This window comes from Silurus meridionalis, chromosome 13 (genome assembly GCF_014805685.1).
Source record: "Silurus meridionalis isolate SWU-2019-XX chromosome 13, ASM1480568v1, whole genome shotgun sequence".
In the NCBI taxonomy this organism is placed as follows: domain Eukaryota; kingdom Metazoa; phylum Chordata; class Actinopteri; order Siluriformes; family Siluridae; genus Silurus; species Silurus meridionalis.
In genome coordinates, this window is record NC_060896.1 from 1,591,389 (window position 1) to 1,611,388 (window position 20,000).

The following is a 20,000-nucleotide window of genomic DNA, read 5'->3' on the forward strand; positions in this document are numbered from 1 at the left end:
AAACCAATACTACACATGAGAATAAATGAGAAAAAAAACAATCATAAAAAACTCCCACTAAAAACAGACTACATGTGAAGTGTTTACAAACGTGACTAAGGAGAAACTTTCTGAAGGGAGGAGTGAACAGAAGAACCCTGCAGGAATGTATGGAAGCCCAAATGAAAGCTGTGGTACCTTCTCCACACACAGAGAACAGTAGTTGACTGGCTCATTCTGCAGGTAGATGTTCATCAGGGGTTTGGTCTGGCTGCAGTTGTCGCAGGAGCCGAACGTGATCGCTAAAAACGTCTGGTCACACATGATGCTGAGCTGAAACGAGACTACCCTGGATAATACTATACACACACACACACACACACACACACACACACACACACACACACAAATAACCTGAATCACAAATAACCTGAATCACTCCTATCAAATAGCTCTATCTTCAAGTGCAGCCTCAATTGAAAAAGCACGCCCCCTCGATCTTATAATACTAATCCTATACTAAAAAATTAAGCCACGCCCTTTTACAGAATCTTATATTACCAGCTAGTTAATTTCTTTTTTACATTAAGCCACACCCCCTTACAAAATCATATAATTACCATTCATTCCACGCACATACATTTAGCCACGCCCCTTCACAGAATCTTATATTACCATTGATTTCGTTTTTGAACATTAAGCCACACCTCCTTACTAAATCATATAATTACCATTCATTCAATTTTAAATATTAAGCCACACCCCTCATAGAATCTTATGTTAACATTAAGCTGTGTGATGATTTTATGCTAAACTGATGACTATTATTACAGTTTTATTACAAGCATATTTTTTGTGTCTTAAAATTATTTACCACATTAAATACCTTTAAAATTAAACAGACAAATACCATTACTTTTCTGTGTGTGTGTGTGTGTGTGTGTGTGTGTGTGTAAGTGTGTTTAGGTGTCCTGAAACATCTTCCCATGTGTGTGTTATTCTTAATGAAGAGTTCAATTGTTTTCAGTTCTGTGTGCAATCAACATGTGAACTGTAGATAAGAAAAACACCATATCAGTTACTATGTAAAAGAATTGATTCATAAAGTGTTTGCTTACCTTATGAACGAGCTTCGCCCGGTGTGTGTGAGAGAGAGCGTGTGTGTGTGTGTGTGAGAGAGAGTTTTTGGAGACACAGAGCTGCAGATACACTAATCTCCTTACAGAAGATTGTGTGGTATTACAGCCTAAAATAGCAGCCAATCTTCCTCTTTATCACACACACACACACACACACACACACACACACACACACACACACACACACACACACACACACACACACTCATGGAAAAATTCATACAGTATGCTTAAATATAAATCATGTGTGTAAATAAACAAATCATTAAAATAATGAAACACAAAATAAATACTTACATATGAAAAAAATAATCTTGTAAACAATAAACAAAATATAAAATAAAAACAATAAGTAAAGCAGGTGGGGAAATAAGTTTTTGAGGGATAGACGGGGAACCAAATGAAAGAGAAACCCATTAAAAACAAATCCATGTAAATAAACTAGACATAACCACACATTTGTATATCTGCAAGTTCATAAATATGCTTTATTTATTTATCATCACAAATAATTAAAAAGATAACTATCAGGTAAAGATTATTTACACTGAAATCTTAAAAACAAATTATTATACTGTCAAAACCCTGTGAGAAATCCTGGCAAACATCCTGTCAGAAATCCTGTCAGGTGTTTTGTCAAAATCCATTTAGAAATCCTGGCAGGAATCTTGTCAAAATCCATTCAGAAATTGTGTCAGGAATCTTGTCAAAATCTTTTTAGAAATCGTGTAAGGAATCTTGTCAAAATCTTTTTAGAAATCCTGTCAGGAATCTTGTCAAAATCCATTCAGAAATCCTGTTAGGAATCTTTTCAATTTCCTCTTAGAAATCCTGTCAGGAATCTTGTTAAAATCCATTTAGAAATCCTGAATCTTGTCAAAATCCTTTTAGAAATCCAGTCAGGAATCTTGTCAAAGTCTTTTTAGAAATCGTGTCAGGAATCTTGTCAAATTCTTTTGAAAAGTCCTGTCAGGAATCTTGTAAAAATCCATTTAGAAATTGTGTCAGGAATCTTGTAAAATCCTTTTAGAAATCCTGTCAAGAATCTCATCTGGAATCTTGTCAAAAGTCCTGTTAGGAATCTTGTCCGAAATCCTGCCAGAATCCTCACAAAATCCTGTTAAGAATCCAGACAAAAAGTCTGTCAGAAATCCTGCCAGAATTCCATCAAAATCTGTTAGAAATTCTGTCAGGAATCTTGTGCGAATCCTATCAGGTATCCTGGCAAAAGTCCTGTGAAAATTCGTATCAGGAATCCGGTTAAAATCCTGTCAGGAAACCTTTCAGGAATCATGTCAGGTTAGTTCATATTAGCTGTATTTCATAGTATTTCAATCTGCAGACCAGTTTATACTGGTTCAAACAGGTTCACACTGCTCCCCAGCCAGGCTAATTTATATACTAGTGTTATGGTAGCATATTAGGTAATCTTTTACCACAACCCTGTCACAATAGCTAATGTTTGCTGGCTAGTCTTAATTATAATTATTTTAAATGTATGTTAGAAATACTGCCATGTTAGCTCATGGTAGCTGCTTGCATCTCATGGTTGAAATTTAGTTTAAACCGGTTCACGCTGGTGTTTTAAAGCCTAAAAATAAACTCAGGTATTTTTCTACTGGTTTTCTTTTATTTATAATAAAATCTGAGGTATTTTTTTTTAAACCCTTTCACGATAGCTCATGTTAGCAAGCTTGCCTTTAGAAAAAATTCTGACGTTAGCCATCGTGTTAGCGCATGGGAGAGAGTTTGCTAGTAAAAAAAAAAAAAGGTTGCACATGTACAACTTAACTAAATGAAGATGAAGTAAAAACAGAAGACAAGCGACGTGTAGTGCTGATTTATTTTATTTTACTCGAACAGGTGTAGTTACAGAAACAGAGACTCAACAAGGGTTTCCTCGGCGGAGGAGAAGATCGGCTGCTCAGACATGGCTTTCCAAAGGAACCATTTTGTACAGTTCAGTGGACGATTAGCATTTCAGGTAAGCGCTAAGCGATGTTAAGCTAAGACTATGTTTTTATACAGGTGTGAGTGATGTGTGGTGCAGAGGAACGCTCGCGCTCTCGTTCAGTCAGAACATGAAAATAACAGATTTAGTGCAACAAATTCAGCAGGTCTTTGGGGATCTCACTCACACACACATCTTTACACACTAAAATGTAACGCCATATGGTGGTATAAGAAGCGATGACACATGGCTACTAAGGCTAAAATTATGTTTTTCATTATTTATTTCCTTTATTAACCCCCAACTGTGATGATAATATGGAGTTGAATCAGATTCAACAGAATTTGTGTTGGTGTGTTAAAAAAATACATGACGACAAAAAAAGAAAGTCTTTAACATGTTTAAAATAAAAATTTACAAAAGGTTCTGATATTTTTACTTAATTATGAAAAGAAAAAAAAAACAGGTGATAAAGATTTAGGGAATAACAACAGCAGGTAAAGAAAACAGGACAATTAACTTTATTATTATTATTTTCCTTTTTTTATCCTGCAAATATTTTCCCCTTAAATTGTTTTACAATGTCAAATTTTATAACATCAGGTTTATTTATTTACTAATTGTAATACGATAGCTAAAAAATATGTAACAATTCAATAGACTTTTTTTTTTACACAAATTGGAGTGTGTGTGTGTGTGTGTGTGTGTGTGTGTGTATATATATATATATATATATATATATATATATATATATATATATATATATATATATATTCTGGTGAATCTGCAGTAACTCCAAGTTTCAATGTTGTTATTTATTTTATTTATTTCCTCCAGCAAAGAGCTAAAAGTGCAACAATTATGAAGCACTGTTCACACCATCAGGAACCAGAAAACAGGAAATGATGTCAACAGGAAATTCCGAAGGTAAAAAGGTCAAAAGGTAAGGCTTTGTATATATGTGCGTGTAAAAAAATTACAAAAATATAACAGAAACCAAAAATATCAACTAACACTTAAACTAGGGAGATGCATATTCAATAAAGATAAAGATTTTACATTATATATATATATATATATATATATATATATATATATATATATACACACACTATTTATTTTATTTATTATTTTTACTTTTATCATCTTATATTCAATTCATTATTAATTTTCTATGCATTATTATTTGAATAATATTCTTGCCCTATTTTTCAATATGGTTGATGGATATCAGATCGGTGCATCCATAAATAAATTCCTCTCCCAAACTAAATAAACTGAAAGTGCATGAAAAGATAACTCATTTTGCAGCTTCACACAGGAAATAATACTCTATATACTCAAAACTAAACAGGAAATGATGTCGACCGTATGCTTGTAATGCATAGTAAGGCCTGATCAGCAGAACTGTAGTAAACAATACACAATAAATATCACACAATACTAACACTTCCTGTACAACTCATCCAGCTGTCTTATACATTAATTATTTTCTTCTGTTAGTCATAGAACACACAGACAGACACACACATACACACACTAGTGAAACACAATTAGAAAATTTCACCTTCACTTTACACCAATGCTGAACAGAGTAAGGCATTTAATATCAAGCGATAAGCATGGGCGGGCGTGTGTGTGTGTGTGTGTGTGTGTGTGTGTGTGTGTATGGGGATCTTGTTCATTGGTCTCTCTGGTACAAAAAAAACAAAACAAACCCTGGCCATATTACACTATTATATTTATATAATAATGATTGATGTGTACAGTTTCATTAGAACATGGTGTCGTAGTGAAACGCTTTAATACTGTATGAAATTGAAGAAGAAAAAAAGAGAAGCCTTACATGCCAATGAAAAAATTAAAAGAAATAACTTTGGAGAAATTTGGCTTTTTTAGGATTTTACATTCTGATTATGAAATTAGCTGAATCCTACGACATCACAAACCCCTCTTTGTCTTTGTCTTTGTTGCTAAGCGTGAAATGACAACGCACTGCTGCTGTTAGAGCAATAGCGTAGCGTGATGTCAGCTATCTGACTAACCAATCATTATACACTCTATAGCCACAAGTATTGGGACACCCGACATTCCCCGCCATTTATGTTCTTCAATAAACTGTTTGTACAAAAAAAACTGGAGACACACAATTGTATAGGACATCTTTGTATGTGGTGGTATTAAATTTTACCTTCACTTTAACTGGGAGCCCCTAAACAGCTCCATGAAGATCTGCTTTCCATGTTTTAGAGTGGAAGATCTCCTGCTAATGAGCTCCAACCCCATTGAACACCTTTGGGATGAATGTAAACGCTGACTGCACCCCAGGCCTCCTTACCTTCTCACCTACATCACTACCTGACTTTACTAACAGCCTTATAGCTGAATAAATCCCCAAAACATCTAGTGGAACATCTTCCCAGACGAGTGGAGTCCAATGCCTTAACCATTAAGCTCCCATCTCCTCATACTAATAGGAACCTAATGTGGAATGGGACGTTCAAAAAATACACAAACCAATCTTATGGTCTGGTGTCCACAAACTTTTGGCCAGAGAGTGTATAGTCAGAGTTGTGTCACTATTTAGCAGGATAGTAAGGGGGGCATGATTGGTTGGTGAAGCAGGCATTCGATTGGCTGGTTGCATCCGATTGATCGATGTGCATCAAACAAACAAAAACAAGACGGAATGTAAACTTTCCAAACTTCTAGACCAGATATTTAGATCTAGAGTAATGAAGAAGGTGGGAATGCTGAGGACTGAACACAAAAAAACAACAAAAAGTGCAGGTTCATCATCATCATCATCGTCATACAAGACGTAAATATCTAGTGAGCTAAAACTACTGACTAACAAACACACACCTACACACGACTGTCACACAGACATGAGTGTAGCGCCATTTTAAAAAGTACTCTACATTATTTATCTGATATGGACATAAATAGAGGACTACATACGTGTCTTTTATTTACTTCCAAGATCCAAGATCCGGAAACAACCACTATCTGACGAGGAGAGCAGAAGCGAGGCGAGAGTGCAGCCGAGAGCAATAAATAAAAACATCCTGAAGCGTCGTATTGAATCTTAGATTACTATGTAATTATACTGTACAAGAGAATAGACTGGGATTAAACCAATAGCAGGGTAACAGTATTATGACCCGTTATGACCCCCCCAGTTCTTTATGATATGGTACATTCCCACTTAAAATGGTGGTGGTGAACCCCATGTGTGTGTGTGTGTGTGTGTGTGTGTGTGTGTGTGTGTGTGACATTACATGAAGTCTATCTATTCATTCTCAGTGACGGATGTGGATGCGTTCAAGTCCAAGCACGAGTTCCTCTTCATCTCAGCGCCGTGACGTGATTGGCCGAGGAGGAACGTTGGTCAGATCTTAGACGCGATTGAGGAAGCACAGGTTGAGGCTGGTAGGGATCTGAATGGTGTCCAGGGCGAGGGAGGATGGGTTGAATGGGAAGGTCACGGGGTAGATTACCTTCGTGTCGAGCAGGAGTTGAGGGGACTCTTTGCGATCCCTCAGGCGATTCTGGAGAAGAGAGGAAAAGACGTCAAATGTACATCATGGAGTATTTTCCTGAGTTTAATCAAGGCTCAAGGAACCAGGCTTGCTCCAAAAAATCTAACAATCCTCAAGTTCTTCAAGAAGCTTGAAGAAACAGAAGAAAGGTGGATGAGATGGAGATCCAGTGGCTTCACTGGATCAATTTTAAACCGGAAAATGTTCGTAACATTTATGATTTTTTTTGTAAATTCAAGACTTTTTTTTGGGAAGATTCAGAAGATGATTAGAACCAACCAAGCTGATTGACCATCTCCTATGACCTCTATGGAAACATCTCAAAATCTGGTGAGAAGGATTTAATCTTAACAAAGATAAGAGTTACAACAATGCTTCCATAAGCACAAAATGTTTGTACATTCTGAAGCAAATGTTATGAAGGAGCCCAAGCTCTCCAAATCAGCTGGAAGAACACATCAAGGAGAACGTTCCTGCAAAGCAATAACGATGCTTCAGCAACCTGTTTGATTCACAAGACAACATTTTGCACATAAATCATCCAAACGCCTGATCTTTTTGGAAGGAGGACCTTCACAATGGCCTAAACGACCTTCACGAACAGCAAGCCCCAAAGTAGTAGAACCACCAGAACCAGAACAATCATTTCAAATGTCCAGGAAATAAAAAATCAAAAGCAGGATCTCTTACAAATAATCACATGAGCTTTAGATCTCACAAGTCTGTGCTGTTCATCATGGGTAAGTTCCTGAGGAGCCTGGCGAGGCTGATGATTTGGCCTATGATGCCATTCAAGTGGGCAGTTATTGGAGAAGATAATATAGTCCATATAGTTCTAGATAAATTCCATCTAAAACACAAAGGTTCCTACTATTCCCAAAAATGCCTGAGGAAGATCTTTAAGAGCCTTTAAGGAGCCACATGGGTTGGTGGTTTGGTGAAAGAAGTGAAGAAAACAGTGAGATGATGATCTAGACAGTTTGTAGGTGTGTGTGTGTGTGTGTGTGTGTGTGTGTGTGTGTGTGTGTGTGTGTGAGGCTGATTTATTACCTGTATGGTTCGTATGAATGTTACAGACACTCGCTCTTCAAAGGCGTTGACAGGAGTGTACAGGTTCAACACCTTCACAATCTGCAATAGGATGAGAAGTAGGGATTAAGGAAATGTTTTGTTGCATGTTTATTACTCTGTGTGTGTGTGTGTGTGTGTGTGTGTGTGTGTGTGTGTTACCTGAGCAGTACTCATTGAGTTACACATGGAGCAGATGGCCTCAGCATCTTCATCGGTCTTCTTTTTGACCTGCAGTAGCTGTGCTGCCTGAATCAGAGGCTCCAGAGTCTCCTTCGCACCACACACCATCAGGTTCTTCTCCCTCAACCACTCCTCCAACTGACTCACATTGTACCTACAAAACACAGGCGTGGCCTCCTTGTGTTAGTTCTCCATGAAGGAGGCGTGGCCAGTGATCAGTGATTGATTATTGATGAGTGATGGATGTATCACCTGATCTGCATGCCCTTGCTCCAGGAGCACATGTCTTTGCGCAGCAGCAGGTTGTTTAGTGTGACGGCACCAATGATGTAGAACTGCTGCTTGACCACCTGCTTAATGAGCTCGGGGTCGTTACCATGGTGACACATGATGCTGTGGAAGGAGTTGAGCTGGCGGATGATGGAGTCGAGTGTGAACGTTCCCTCATCTGCTACGCTGGATGTCCTCTTACGCAGACCGGTGGGCTTCACGCCAGACACACCCTGGATGGTCTCGTGCTCCAGCATCCCGGAGACTGGACACACACACACACACACACACACACACACAGAAAACTAATTTAAATAAGAGCTAAAACATGTCCATGACCAGGTCCCAAACTGATGATCTGGACCATACATTTCACTCTGTGTGTGTGTGTGTGTGTGTGTGTGTGTGTGTGTGTGTGCACTGACCGATCATGGGCTGCAGGATATTCTCCATACACTTGATGAGTTGTTGGTAAATCTGAATGGCCAAATCACTCAGAACCTGCCGATACTCCGCCAAGTCAAAGTTGGACAGACAGTGTTCATTCTGCTTCGACGAGTTAAACTTCATAAATTGCTGAGAAAAAAAAAAAGACAGAGGGAGAGAGAGAAAGACTTTGTAAATGCAACACCACACTTTCACAATTCTCCCAAAACAAGCAACATAACCATCTCATATAAAAAGAAAAAGATATAGAAAATAAAGTCAAGAATATGACGGTGTGCTGGAGAGAAAAAAATGAGGGAGTGAGGAAATGAGACAGAGAGAGACAGAGAGAGAGAGAGAGAGAGAGAGAGAGAGAGAGAGAGAGAGAGAAATAGACTAAAAGGGGGACACAAATGATGTAAGGAAACATGAAAGAATAAAAATGAGTGGGGGAGGAAATGAGACAGAAAGACAAACCAGAGAAAAATATTATAAATGAAAGAAAGAACAATTAGGAAGAGAATGTGGTGAAAAGAAAACAAATTAAAAAAATAAACTGTTTAATCAGTTAAAATGAAAGTGTGCTCACATTTATTTACTGTGTGTGTGTGTGTGTGTGTGGGTGTGTGTGTGTGTTCACCTCGTCTCCACTGTATTGTTTCAGACAGTGCAGGAAGCGGCACGTGTTCGCCAACCAGAACGATACGGTCTCAAAGTCATCACCTCTCTTCTACAGGGGGAAGGAGAGGGGTTAGTGTGTGTGTCTCAGTGTGTGTGTCTCTGTGTGTGTGTGTGTTTGTGTGTTAGTGTGTGTGTACTTTGAGGATCTTCTTGATGCTGTTGATGATGGAGGTGAGCAGCGCACGGACTTTCTGGTCGTCATTGATGTAGTCGGCGTGTCGTAAACACATGAAGAGGATGTAGGCTGGCAAACCGGGAATCAGGTTCACTGCCACACCACGGGGCTTCAATTCTACACACACACACACACACACACACACACACACACTTTATCTGTGCACTCCAGTCACCTGATATTTTTAGACCCTAGAGTAGATTGATGAGAGTCATTTGTAAAAGTGTGTGTGTGTGTGTGTGTGTGTGTGTGTGTGTGTGTTACCCAGAATGAGGTTCTTGACCAGTTTGAGTTCGTCCTCCTTCTTGTACTCCAGCATTCCCTGGAAGTCTTTCTCTCGCCGTGGAATGTTGACTGGACGGATCGGCTCATCAGCCATCTGACCCGGAGAAACGTTCTCCACCTGGCCACCTGCACGCACACACACACACACAAGGATTTTATATAGGTGGTATCAAAGAGTTTCGTAACCAGTTTCATAACACACCAGCAGATGGCAGCACAAGGCTGCACGCACATTCACAGGGAGCACCGATGTATCCAAATGCTTTACTCGGTACTCAGTTGAAGCAGTTTGGCAGCAATTCCATCCACAAGTCTTTATGGTATGATGCAACAAGTTTTGAACACGTGAATTGGGGGATTTTCTGCCATTCTTCAGGGCAGATCTCTCAGGTTAGTGCAGGTTGGATGGGGAGCATCAGTGGACAGCCTTCAGGTCTCTCCAGGGATGTTTAATAGGGCTAAGGTCAGGGCTCTGACTGGCCACTCTAGGACATTCTCAGAGTGCTTGGGGTTGTTGTCATGTAGGAAGGTGAACCTTTGACCCAGACTGAGGTCCTGAGCTCTGTGGAACAGGTTTTTATTGAGGAGATCTCTTTACTTTGCTCCATTCAGCTTTCTAACCCTGACCAGTGGCCAAGTACCTTTTGCAGAAAAACACTCCACTGCATGATGCTTCCACCACCATGCTTCACTGTTGAGATGGTTTTAGGCAGGTGATTAGCTATGACTGGATTCCCCCATAGACATGATGTTTAGAATCAAGGTGAAACAGTTGAATCAGACCTGAGAATCTTGTTCCACACAGCTTAAGAGTCCTTTAGGTGCCTGTTTTACAAACTCCAAGCACTGAAGAGAGTTTTCCATCGAGCCACTCTGCCATAAACTTTTCCATTGGTAGACTCCAGGGACGGTGTAGAAACATCTCAGCAATGATCAAGAGAGGCACCTGAGCTCATTTTAAAGTGTTGTTTAAAAAGGTGTGAAAACGTAGGTATATGTAATATTTCATTTTTTTTTTATTTTATAAATTGTACAGACATTTTTTTTATTCTGTTTTTGTTTTGTGACTATGAGAACTGGGTGAACACCAGAACAACACTAAAAAAGTGAAGGGGGTCTGAATACTTTCTGAATGCATGTGTGTGTGTGTATGTGTGTGTATGAGTGTGTGTGTGTGTTTGTGTGTGTCTCCAGTATTTTACCTTCCAGGTCATTGATCTTCTTGGCGAATACTTTCAGCTGCTTCTTTAACTTGCGAACCGTCTTGTCCTGTTTCTCCAGTTGTTCCATAAGGTCCTACACAACATATACACACACACACACACACACACACACACACACACACACACACACACACACACACACACAATTAGAACATTGTGCTGGTAGTATATGGTGTATGTGAGCTCAGGGGGAGTGAGGAGGTTTAAAGATTGGGAAAAGCCGATTCAGTTAGAGCTCTGATACAGTGCTGCAAGAGAAACACAGAGAATGTGTGTGAGAGTGTGAGAGAGTGTGTGAGAGTGTGAGAGAGTGTGAGAGTGTGAGAGAGTGTGTGTGAGTGTGCGAGAGTGAGTTTTTAAGAGTGTGCTGAATCACACCGCTGTGGGTTAAAACACAAACAGCTGTGTAGCGTTAGAGCTCAGCTTCTTAGTTACCGTGCGACACACACCATACTCCTTTAGTGTTCACACACACACACACACACACACACACACACACACACACACACACACACACAATCTCTACATACAATTATCCTGCGCAGTATGTTGATTTTGTAGACCTTTGGGTTCTCAACTGGAAAGTCCTGTGAATTTAGATGTAAAGTTTTGAAGACAGACACACACACACATACACACACGCACACAAACACACACACAAACGCTTAATGAAAGTTAGTGTCCTTTAAAGAACTGCTGAGAACATCCAATTAATAGTTGCAGTAAAAAATTATGCATCCTGATTGGCTGATTGATGGTAGACACGTCTCTATTTTAACCTCCTCCTCACTTTATCTTATTACTGCAGGATATGTGTGTGTATGTGTGTGAGAGTGTGTGTGTGCACTCACCAGGTTCTCGTTAGTGAGGCGTGTGCGTATAAGTGTGTGTATATGTGTGTGTGTATATGTGTGTGTGTATATGTGTGTGTGTGCATTCGCCAGGTTCTCTTTAGTGAGGTGTGTGTGTGTAAATGAGTGTGTATATGTATGTGTGTGCATGAATGTGTGTGTGGAGGTGTGTGTGTATGAATGTGTGTATGTGTGTGTGTGTGTGAGTGTGTGTGAGTGTGCACTCACCAGGTTCTCTTTAGTGAGGTGTGTGTGTAAATGAGTGTGTATATGTATGTGTGTTCATAAATGTGTGTGTGTGTGTGTGCACTCACCAGGTTCTCGTTAGTGAGGCGTGTGATCTCGTGCTGTAAACTGGCCTCGATTCGAGCTTCAGGAGGAAGCTGGAGGTTCTGTGTGAGGAGCTGCTGCTGTCTCTGGTTTTCCTCCTTCACACAGTGCAGTTCTCCTCTCAGAGACTCCAGCTCAGCCTCATGAGAGCGCCGCTGAGCCTGCAGCTGGGATTCCAACAACCTACACACGCACACACACACACACACACAAACACACACATACACATATATATAAACACGTGTAGAATCATCCAAGTCGGATTCTAACCACCGTGATTCTGCACAGCATCTCACAGCGTTCACTTCTTACAGCGTCTCAGCATCATCACAGAAATAAAACCGAGAGACAAATAGATATTTAGTTTTTTCCAATTATATAAATATTTATTCAGTAAATCAAGAGCATTAATTCCTAGTCATATTGTTAGAATTTTGCACATATTTATTATTTAACTTTCTTTTTTTAACCACAAAATGTTTTCAAACCTCTTAAAAATTAAATTAAAAAATTTAGATTTTAGATTTCTTTTTGATAAGAAAAAAAATCTAAATTTATTTCTAAGCAATTTATTAGGATTTATTTTTTTAAATAAGAAAAAATGCTTTGAAAACATGTATTTAACCATTTGAAAGTTAGCAGCTAAGAATGTTGGATCTCTTCTCAAACATCTTAAAATGTACATTTTATTTATTTTTTTATTTACCTATCTATTTAACATGGAAAAAAATTACAATTTCTGGCACACAAAAGTGTGTGTGTGTGTGTGTGTGTTAAAGGGGGGTGAAAAAAGTTGTCATGTTAATAGTTAATAGAGGTTATAGAGATGATGCAGTGGAACATTCAAACACAAGGAAATGTACAAGGATACAAATATATATATATATATATATCTCTCACACACACTCGCGCACACACACACACACACACACACACACACACACACAGTATAACCTGTTGGTCTCCTTCAAGCCCTCATACACCAGCCACAGCTCTCCATCCTCATTCATCTTACGCATATCAGGGAGAGGAGATCTAACACAGGGGGGGGTGAAAAAGTAAAAAACAAAGAAAAAGACAGACAGATGGAGAGAGAATGGGAAAGAGAAACAGACAGAGACAAATGGAAAGAGAGAGAGAGAGAGAGAGAGAGAGAGAGAGAGAGAGAGAGAGAATGACAAACATACTGGAATTGTAATGAAGTTAAATAAACATAAATAATAATAATAATAATAATAATAATAATGCTGTAAATAAAAGACAATAAAGAAGTAAAAAATAACCAATAAAAAAACATTTGGAATCAAAAAAGCAAAAAAAAAAAAAAACAAAACAAAAAAAAGGATGGAACCTAAACACATGCATCAGATCCACCACCTTCATCCTCCTATTCATCATCCTCATCATGATGCACTCCACATGTCCACATTCACATGTGGTGTATTAGACAGCAGCCTAATACTGATGTAGCACAAACACAGCAATATCCAGTGGCACCAATATCACTGAATCCAACCCAGCGTGTGTGTGTGTGTGTGTGTGTGTGTGTGTGTGTGTGTGTGTGTGTGTGTGTGTGTGTGTGTGTGTGTGTGTGTGTGTGTGTGTGTGTGAGAGCTTTAATAGCAGGCTGCGTTCCCTTATGAGTCTCATGCAGGTTAGTGTGAGTGTGCAGCGCTCAGATCCTCACTGTCTGATTTATATTTATCATTATGTAGCGTGTTATAAACCCCATGGCCATGCAGTCCATCTCTCTCTCTCTCTCTCTCTCTCTCTCTCTCTCTCTCTCAGTCGTTACCTCAGCCTACTGACCAACTCGCTCACTGCAAACGGCTTGCGCTGAAACCTGGGGGATCTACGCAGGACAGAGACACACATGAACACACTGTATATACACACACACACACACACACACACACACACGCACACACACACACACACACACACACACACACACACACACACACACACACACACTGTACATACACTCGAGTGAGATGTTCCTCAGTGAAGGCCTTCCATGATACAATGTTATCAGATGAATAAAAATATACAAATTATATAGATATAAAACTTTATATTAAATATAAAAATATAAGAAACTTTAGGATCGATCTTTTTGATAACATTTTATAATAAATAATAATAAATAAATAATTTTAAAGCGATTTTAAAGTATTTTGCATCAAAATAGATTTTATTTTTGGTTAGTAAATTAACTGCATGATTCATTTATAATAAATAAATATTTATTTTATTAACTCAGTTATGTTAGATTTTAGATTTGTTACTAATCAACTAAAGAAATATTTATTTTGATATAATACATTTCTGAATTATGACTACATTTGTAAAATAACTTTACTTTTAACAACAGAAATATTTAATCGTTTCATTAATATTTAGCAAGTGTGAAATCTGCAAATCAACAACTTAAACAATTTCTTAGCAATCAATACGTACAGTAATATTTGTTTGAAAAATGCAAAAAAAAAAAACTATTTTTATTATTACTTTTAATCTGTTTCAAATTATGAGAAATCAATGGCCAGAAACAAAAAGGTCCTGGAAGGTCAACTCAAATAATTTTAGGTTAGCATAACTTTAACATGTTTGCTAGTCTTTAACAGCATATAAACTTATATAATAATAATTTATTCACTTTTTTCTACATTAGGTTGATTGTCTTCATCATCAGCACACGACTATTAGCCATGTTATTACCCTTCACAGCTCTTTATGTAACCTGAAATATACCTTCAAATAAGCAGTCTGTTTGTGTAGTATGATTTAGTTTCATTGTTGTTTGTTTGGATGTCGTACCTCATCATCTACACATGAAACCGTGTTTATGCAAAATTCCTCTATTAATCTTAATCTCAGGTTTCAGGTTTCCTGCTCGAAGTTCAGACCTCAAACATGTCATGATGGAAAAGAAGGTTAATTTTAAAAGCGCCCTCTCAGGGATGAAGAAGGAACTGCAGTTTAGTACAAATATATCAGCACTTATTCATTGTGTGTGTGTGTGTGTGTGTGTGTGTGTGTGTGTGTGTGTGTGTGTGTGTGTTTCACCTGTTGGTATCCTTGAGGCCCATGTAAGCCTGAGAGATTTCTTTAGCATCTGTGAGCTTGTGAACATCCTCCACATAGTGCAGTGGCTCTGTCATGGTCTCCTACACACACACACACACACACACACACACACACACACACAGTCAGTAATGACCAACATGTCAGTAACATTCACAAGCACTTCATGGTATCTACTAGGAGCAGACGTTACAACACCTTCTAAGAGATTCTAATTATTATGTTGTTCTGACTAACTAATGACACTAATGATATCAGGCACTAATGACACTAATATTGATGACACTAATGATATCAAAGTCTGTAATGAAAGGAATGACACTAATGAATCCAAGACATCAAAGCCACTAAAGACATCAGTGTCATCAATGACAAAAGTCACGAATGACAGCACTAATGACAGTAAAGTTACTGATGAAATCAGTGACTAATGACATCAATGACGCTAATGACACCAATGAGATCTATGACAACAATGACAGTCACTAATAACATTGTGACACTAGTGGCATAAATGTCACCAATGATGACCACTAATGACATCAGTGACACTAATGACTGCAATGACATCAATGACAAAGTCCCCAATGACATCACTGACATCAAAGGCATCAATATCACCAATGACAAAAGTCACCAATGGCAACACTAAAGACACCAAAGTCACTAATGACATCAGTGACACTAAAGACATCAATAATGCTAATGACAGTTACTAATGACATCAGTGACACTAATGACATTGTCAGTAATGACTCCAATGACACAAATGACAGTAATCACAGTACCTTCTCATCCTTTATGGAGTGTAACAGGATAGAGAAAAAGAAAGAAACATGAAAAAGAAAGAAAGAGAAAGACACGTCAAAACTCACAACGAGCACTGAATCATCCTGCTTTCACACTTGATGAATATTTGTTCCTAGTTAAAAGCCTAGCTGGAGCGCACTTCCACCAAAAACACAGCTGGTTTACACCATAACCATAGCAACCTGCCAGTCCTAGCTACCCTTCGAAGGCAGAAGAAAACTGAGCGTTTGAGGAGCGGATGTGAATTTAATGCTGCTCCAGTTTCAGAAGAACATCAGAGATTTGCTCATATATGTTCAGTGTGACTCTCTAAACCTGCTCTCTGATTGGACGGCAAGTTGAAGGGTTAGACGTGCGCTGGTTTGGAAAAACCCACAGTGTGAAAGCATTTTCAGGCCAAACAGACACTCTTTCTTGAGATGAGCACCAGCAATGTAAGATCTTTTGACCGAACATTGTGAAAGTGTTAACGTGCTTCACAGTAAAGCTGATCTGCAGCAGATCGAGCTGAGGAATGTGCTTTATTCCAGAGTGGCAGAAGATAACGTGTACTAAGGACGGGAAAGATTCCACGTTAGGTGATACCCTACATGGAGAATCTGGCAACCCGGAGACGGAATAAAATCAAACTGGTGACATGTGCGCGCGTGTGTGTGTGTGTGTGTGTGTGTGTGTGTGTGTGTCACCTTATGCTGCATGGCTTCTTTCTGGCTGACGAGTTGCGAGCGCAGGATGAGCACCTCCTCCTTCCGGACCTCCAGCTCCTCGTTGGCGGAGTTTAGCTGCTCCATCAGGACCTTGTAGGCTGACGTGGAGCCGTCTTTTCCTGCCAAAGTCTGATGCATCTCACTCAGGTTGTGTCTCAGTTTCTTATTCTCCGACTCCAGCTCCTGACGCTGAACACACACATTTTCTATATAAATATGTATATATTGAGCATGTGTGTGTGACGTGTGTAGAAAAAGGAAGGATGCCGCTACAGTAGAAAAGTGTGTGTGTGTGTGTGCGTGTGTATACCTTAAGAGATTCGTACTCCAACTCAGCACCGCGAGCCTTTTTATGCTCTTCATCATCCTGCAAATGACACATGAAACATTCCTATAAAATGTACTTTCATGTATTAACACTGATGACACCAATAACACTAAAGTCACTAATTACATTAATATCACCAATAACAGTCACTAATGATATTAATGACACTACACTGTGTTACTGTATATAATGGTGTATACTTTCTGTGTGTGTGTGTGTGTGTGTGTGTGTGTGTGTGTATACCCTGGCTCTAGCCCGCTGAAACTGTTCGTCTTTTCGGTCCAGTTCATTCTGCAGGCCCTGTTTCTCCTGCTCCAGCTCAGTCACTCGCTTCTGCAGCTTCAGGAACAAAGCCATGTCCAACGCTGCTCCTTTGGTCACATCCTAAACACACACACACACACACACACACACACAAAATACTTTTAATTTTTTGGTTCTTTTCTTTATTTGAACTTGTGTTGCTTCTGGGGTCCAGCAGAGGGCGCCATGGATCATTTTGATTGTGGGTAATTCTGGTTTCTTATAGAATCTATCTATCTATCTATCTATCTATCTATCTATCTATCTATCTATCTATCTATCTATCTATCTATCTATCTATCTATCTAACATTATATGGCCAAAAGTATTAGGACACCTGGCTTTTCCGGCCATATGTGCTTCTTCCTCAAACTGTTGGAGACAGTCCCCCAATGTTAGAGACACAATTATATCAGATGTCTTTGGATCTGAAATTTCCTCTTCACTTGAACTAGGAGACCCAAAACCTGTTCCAGCATGACACTGCCCCAGCCCCATGCACATCTGCTTTACATGGGTTGGAGCTGAAGATCTCCTGCTAAAGAGCTCCAACCCTACTGAACTACTGAATGACTGCACCCCAGCCTTCCTCATCTCACCTACATCAGTACCTGACTTTACTAACACCCTTGTGTCTGAAATAATCTCCACACAATCCAGAGGAACATCTTAGCAATATTATGGTCAGGTCAACCTTTGTCCCTACTGTGTGTGTATCTATTGATCAGGATGTGGTTAGAACCGGATCAGGGTTAGAATTTGAGGGTTGGGACTGAATTGGTATGAGGTTAAGAGTGGATTAGGATGAGCAGGAGTATCAGTGGAAATAATGGTTAGTGTTTAAGATCAGATTAGGATCAGATCAAGATGTGATTGGACCAGATTAATTAAGGACCAGATTAGGACTCAGAAATGTTAGGACCAGATAAGGATGTGGTTAGAAACAGATTATTACAGTAATAAATGATTGCTAGCGATCTGTAAAACAGGAAGTGATGTAAAATCTGGTGACGTCACCTCAGCTCCTCGTGCTCCCTCCTCAGCCTCAGTGAACTCAGAGTTGTAGGTGTATTCGGACTCGTTGCTGCTGTGTGTGGAGTCGGTTCTCCTGTGGCCCGGTTTGGGGACGTTCTGAAATACGCGAGTGTGTTACAGTGTGAATACACATGCAACAAACTAATGTGTATACAGAACTGTGTGTGTGTGTGTGTGTGTGTGTGTGTGTGTGTGTGTGTGTGTGTGTGTTCACCAAGCTGAGCGAGATCTCTTCTTTGAGGTCGTCGTATTTCTCCTCCAGTCTCAGGTGCTCTGTGAGGAGGTTCTGATATCGAGATCTTTCCTCGTTTAAATCGCTTTCCAGCTGAGATGTTTCCTCCTTCAGAGACCTCTGCAACTTTTCTGTACGTACACACACACACACACACACACACACACACACACACACACACACACACACACACACACACACGGTTAGGTCTGGTGTCAGGACTGGGGTTTTGGTGTGGATTAAGACAGGATTAACTGGAATACACTGAGTACTGATTAGATTTTGGGTTAAGATCCATCTAGGACCAGATCAGGACATGCCGAGGACCAGATCAGGACGTGCCGAGGACCAGATCAGGACATGCCGAGGACCAGTAATGACTGAATTAAAAATGGGATTAAGATAAAGTGAGAAAGGCTCACACATGGATGAATGAAGATATTATTACTGAGTAAATGACTGGATTCTATTCACATCTGGATAAAATACACATTAAATCCAGATTACCTATGGACCCAGTTAGGATCATATTAGGGTAAAGTTACTACTGGATTAGGATTGGTAAAAAATTTATTAGGATGGGGTCAGAACCAAAACAGGACCAGAGTGCAGTACCAGATTAGGAGTGGTTTAGGATAGGGATAAAGATAGGGTTAGAACCAGATTAGAATGGGATTACAAATGGATTGAGATGAGGTTAAAAGCAGATTAAGACGGGTTTAGAACCAGATTAAGATTAGAACCCGATTAAGATAGGGTCAGAACCGGATTTAAATTGCGGTTTGGACAGGATTAAGATGAGGTTAGAACCGGATTAAGATGGGTTTAGGAAAAGATTAAAATAAGGTTGAGACCGGATTGAGAACAATTTTAGGATGAGATTACAAAAAGATTAAGAGAGGGTTAGGACTGGATTGAGATGAGATTAGGCCCGGATCAGTACCTGTCCATTGTTGGCTCTGTTCCTGGATCAGACGGTTCAGGTCGTTCTTCTCATTCTTCAAAAGATCATTCTGTTCCTTTAACTCAGAGATCATCTACACACACACACACACACACACACACACACACACACACACACACACACACACACACACGATCAAGAGTCATGATAATGATAAATACGCGACTACAATGTATAGTTATTACAACAACAAAAACACACACTCGTACCTTCTCCATCTCATCCTGGTAGGTCTTTGCCCAGTCCTCGATGGCCTTCTTCTCCTTCTGCGTGTTCTGCAGATCTTTGCGCAGTTTCTCCAGCTCTTCTTGCAGCGTGGTGACTCTGTTAGCGTTGTTCTTTGCCTCCTCCTCCACGCCGCGTAAGCGAGTCAGGTCCTTTCGCAGACGCTCGCTCTCGGTGGCGTGGGCGTGCTCCAACCCGCTCAGACG

At 39.5% G+C, this 20,000-nt stretch overlaps 2 protein-coding genes across 2 annotated transcripts in view; both read right to left on the reverse strand.

Moving 5' to 3' along the window:
* gnb5b (guanine nucleotide binding protein (G protein), beta 5b) overlaps nucleotides 1-1,197 on the reverse strand; it is a 17,217-nt gene extending 16,020 nt beyond the window's left edge. The window contains exons 1-2 of the mRNA XM_046863874.1: nucleotides 1,098-1,197; nucleotides 178-338 (exon numbers count right to left, since the gene is read on the reverse strand). Of these exons, the coding sequence (XP_046719830.1) occupies nucleotides 178-303 (126 nt within the window). The 5' untranslated portion in view covers nucleotides 304-338; nucleotides 1,098-1,197. The remainder of the gene's footprint in view (nucleotides 1-177; nucleotides 339-1,097) is intronic.
* Nucleotides 1,198-2,947: 1,750 nt separating this feature from the next.
* The window catches only part of myo5aa (myosin VAa), a 57,474-nt gene continuing 40,421 nt past the window's right edge, over nucleotides 2,948-20,000 (reverse strand). The window contains 21 exon segments of the mRNA XM_046864194.1: nucleotides 2,948-6,620; nucleotides 7,662-7,742; nucleotides 7,842-8,016; nucleotides 8,115-8,397; nucleotides 8,558-8,708; nucleotides 9,199-9,288; nucleotides 9,377-9,531; nucleotides 9,679-9,825; nucleotides 10,902-10,995; nucleotides 11,453-11,509; nucleotides 12,088-12,286; nucleotides 13,058-13,138; nucleotides 15,173-15,273; nucleotides 15,979-15,987; nucleotides 16,687-16,896; nucleotides 17,018-17,074; nucleotides 17,279-17,419; nucleotides 18,356-18,469; nucleotides 18,588-18,736; nucleotides 19,549-19,642; nucleotides 19,779-20,000. The exon segment at nucleotides 19,779-20,000 is cut by the window's right edge and continues 27 nt beyond it. Coding sequence (XP_046720150.1) covers nucleotides 6,468-6,620; nucleotides 7,662-7,742; nucleotides 7,842-8,016; nucleotides 8,115-8,397; nucleotides 8,558-8,708; nucleotides 9,199-9,288; nucleotides 9,377-9,531; nucleotides 9,679-9,825; nucleotides 10,902-10,995; nucleotides 11,453-11,509; nucleotides 12,088-12,286; nucleotides 13,058-13,138; nucleotides 15,173-15,273; nucleotides 15,979-15,987; nucleotides 16,687-16,896; nucleotides 17,018-17,074; nucleotides 17,279-17,419; nucleotides 18,356-18,469; nucleotides 18,588-18,736; nucleotides 19,549-19,642; nucleotides 19,779-20,000 — 2,763 coding nt within the window. The 3' untranslated portion in view covers nucleotides 2,948-6,467.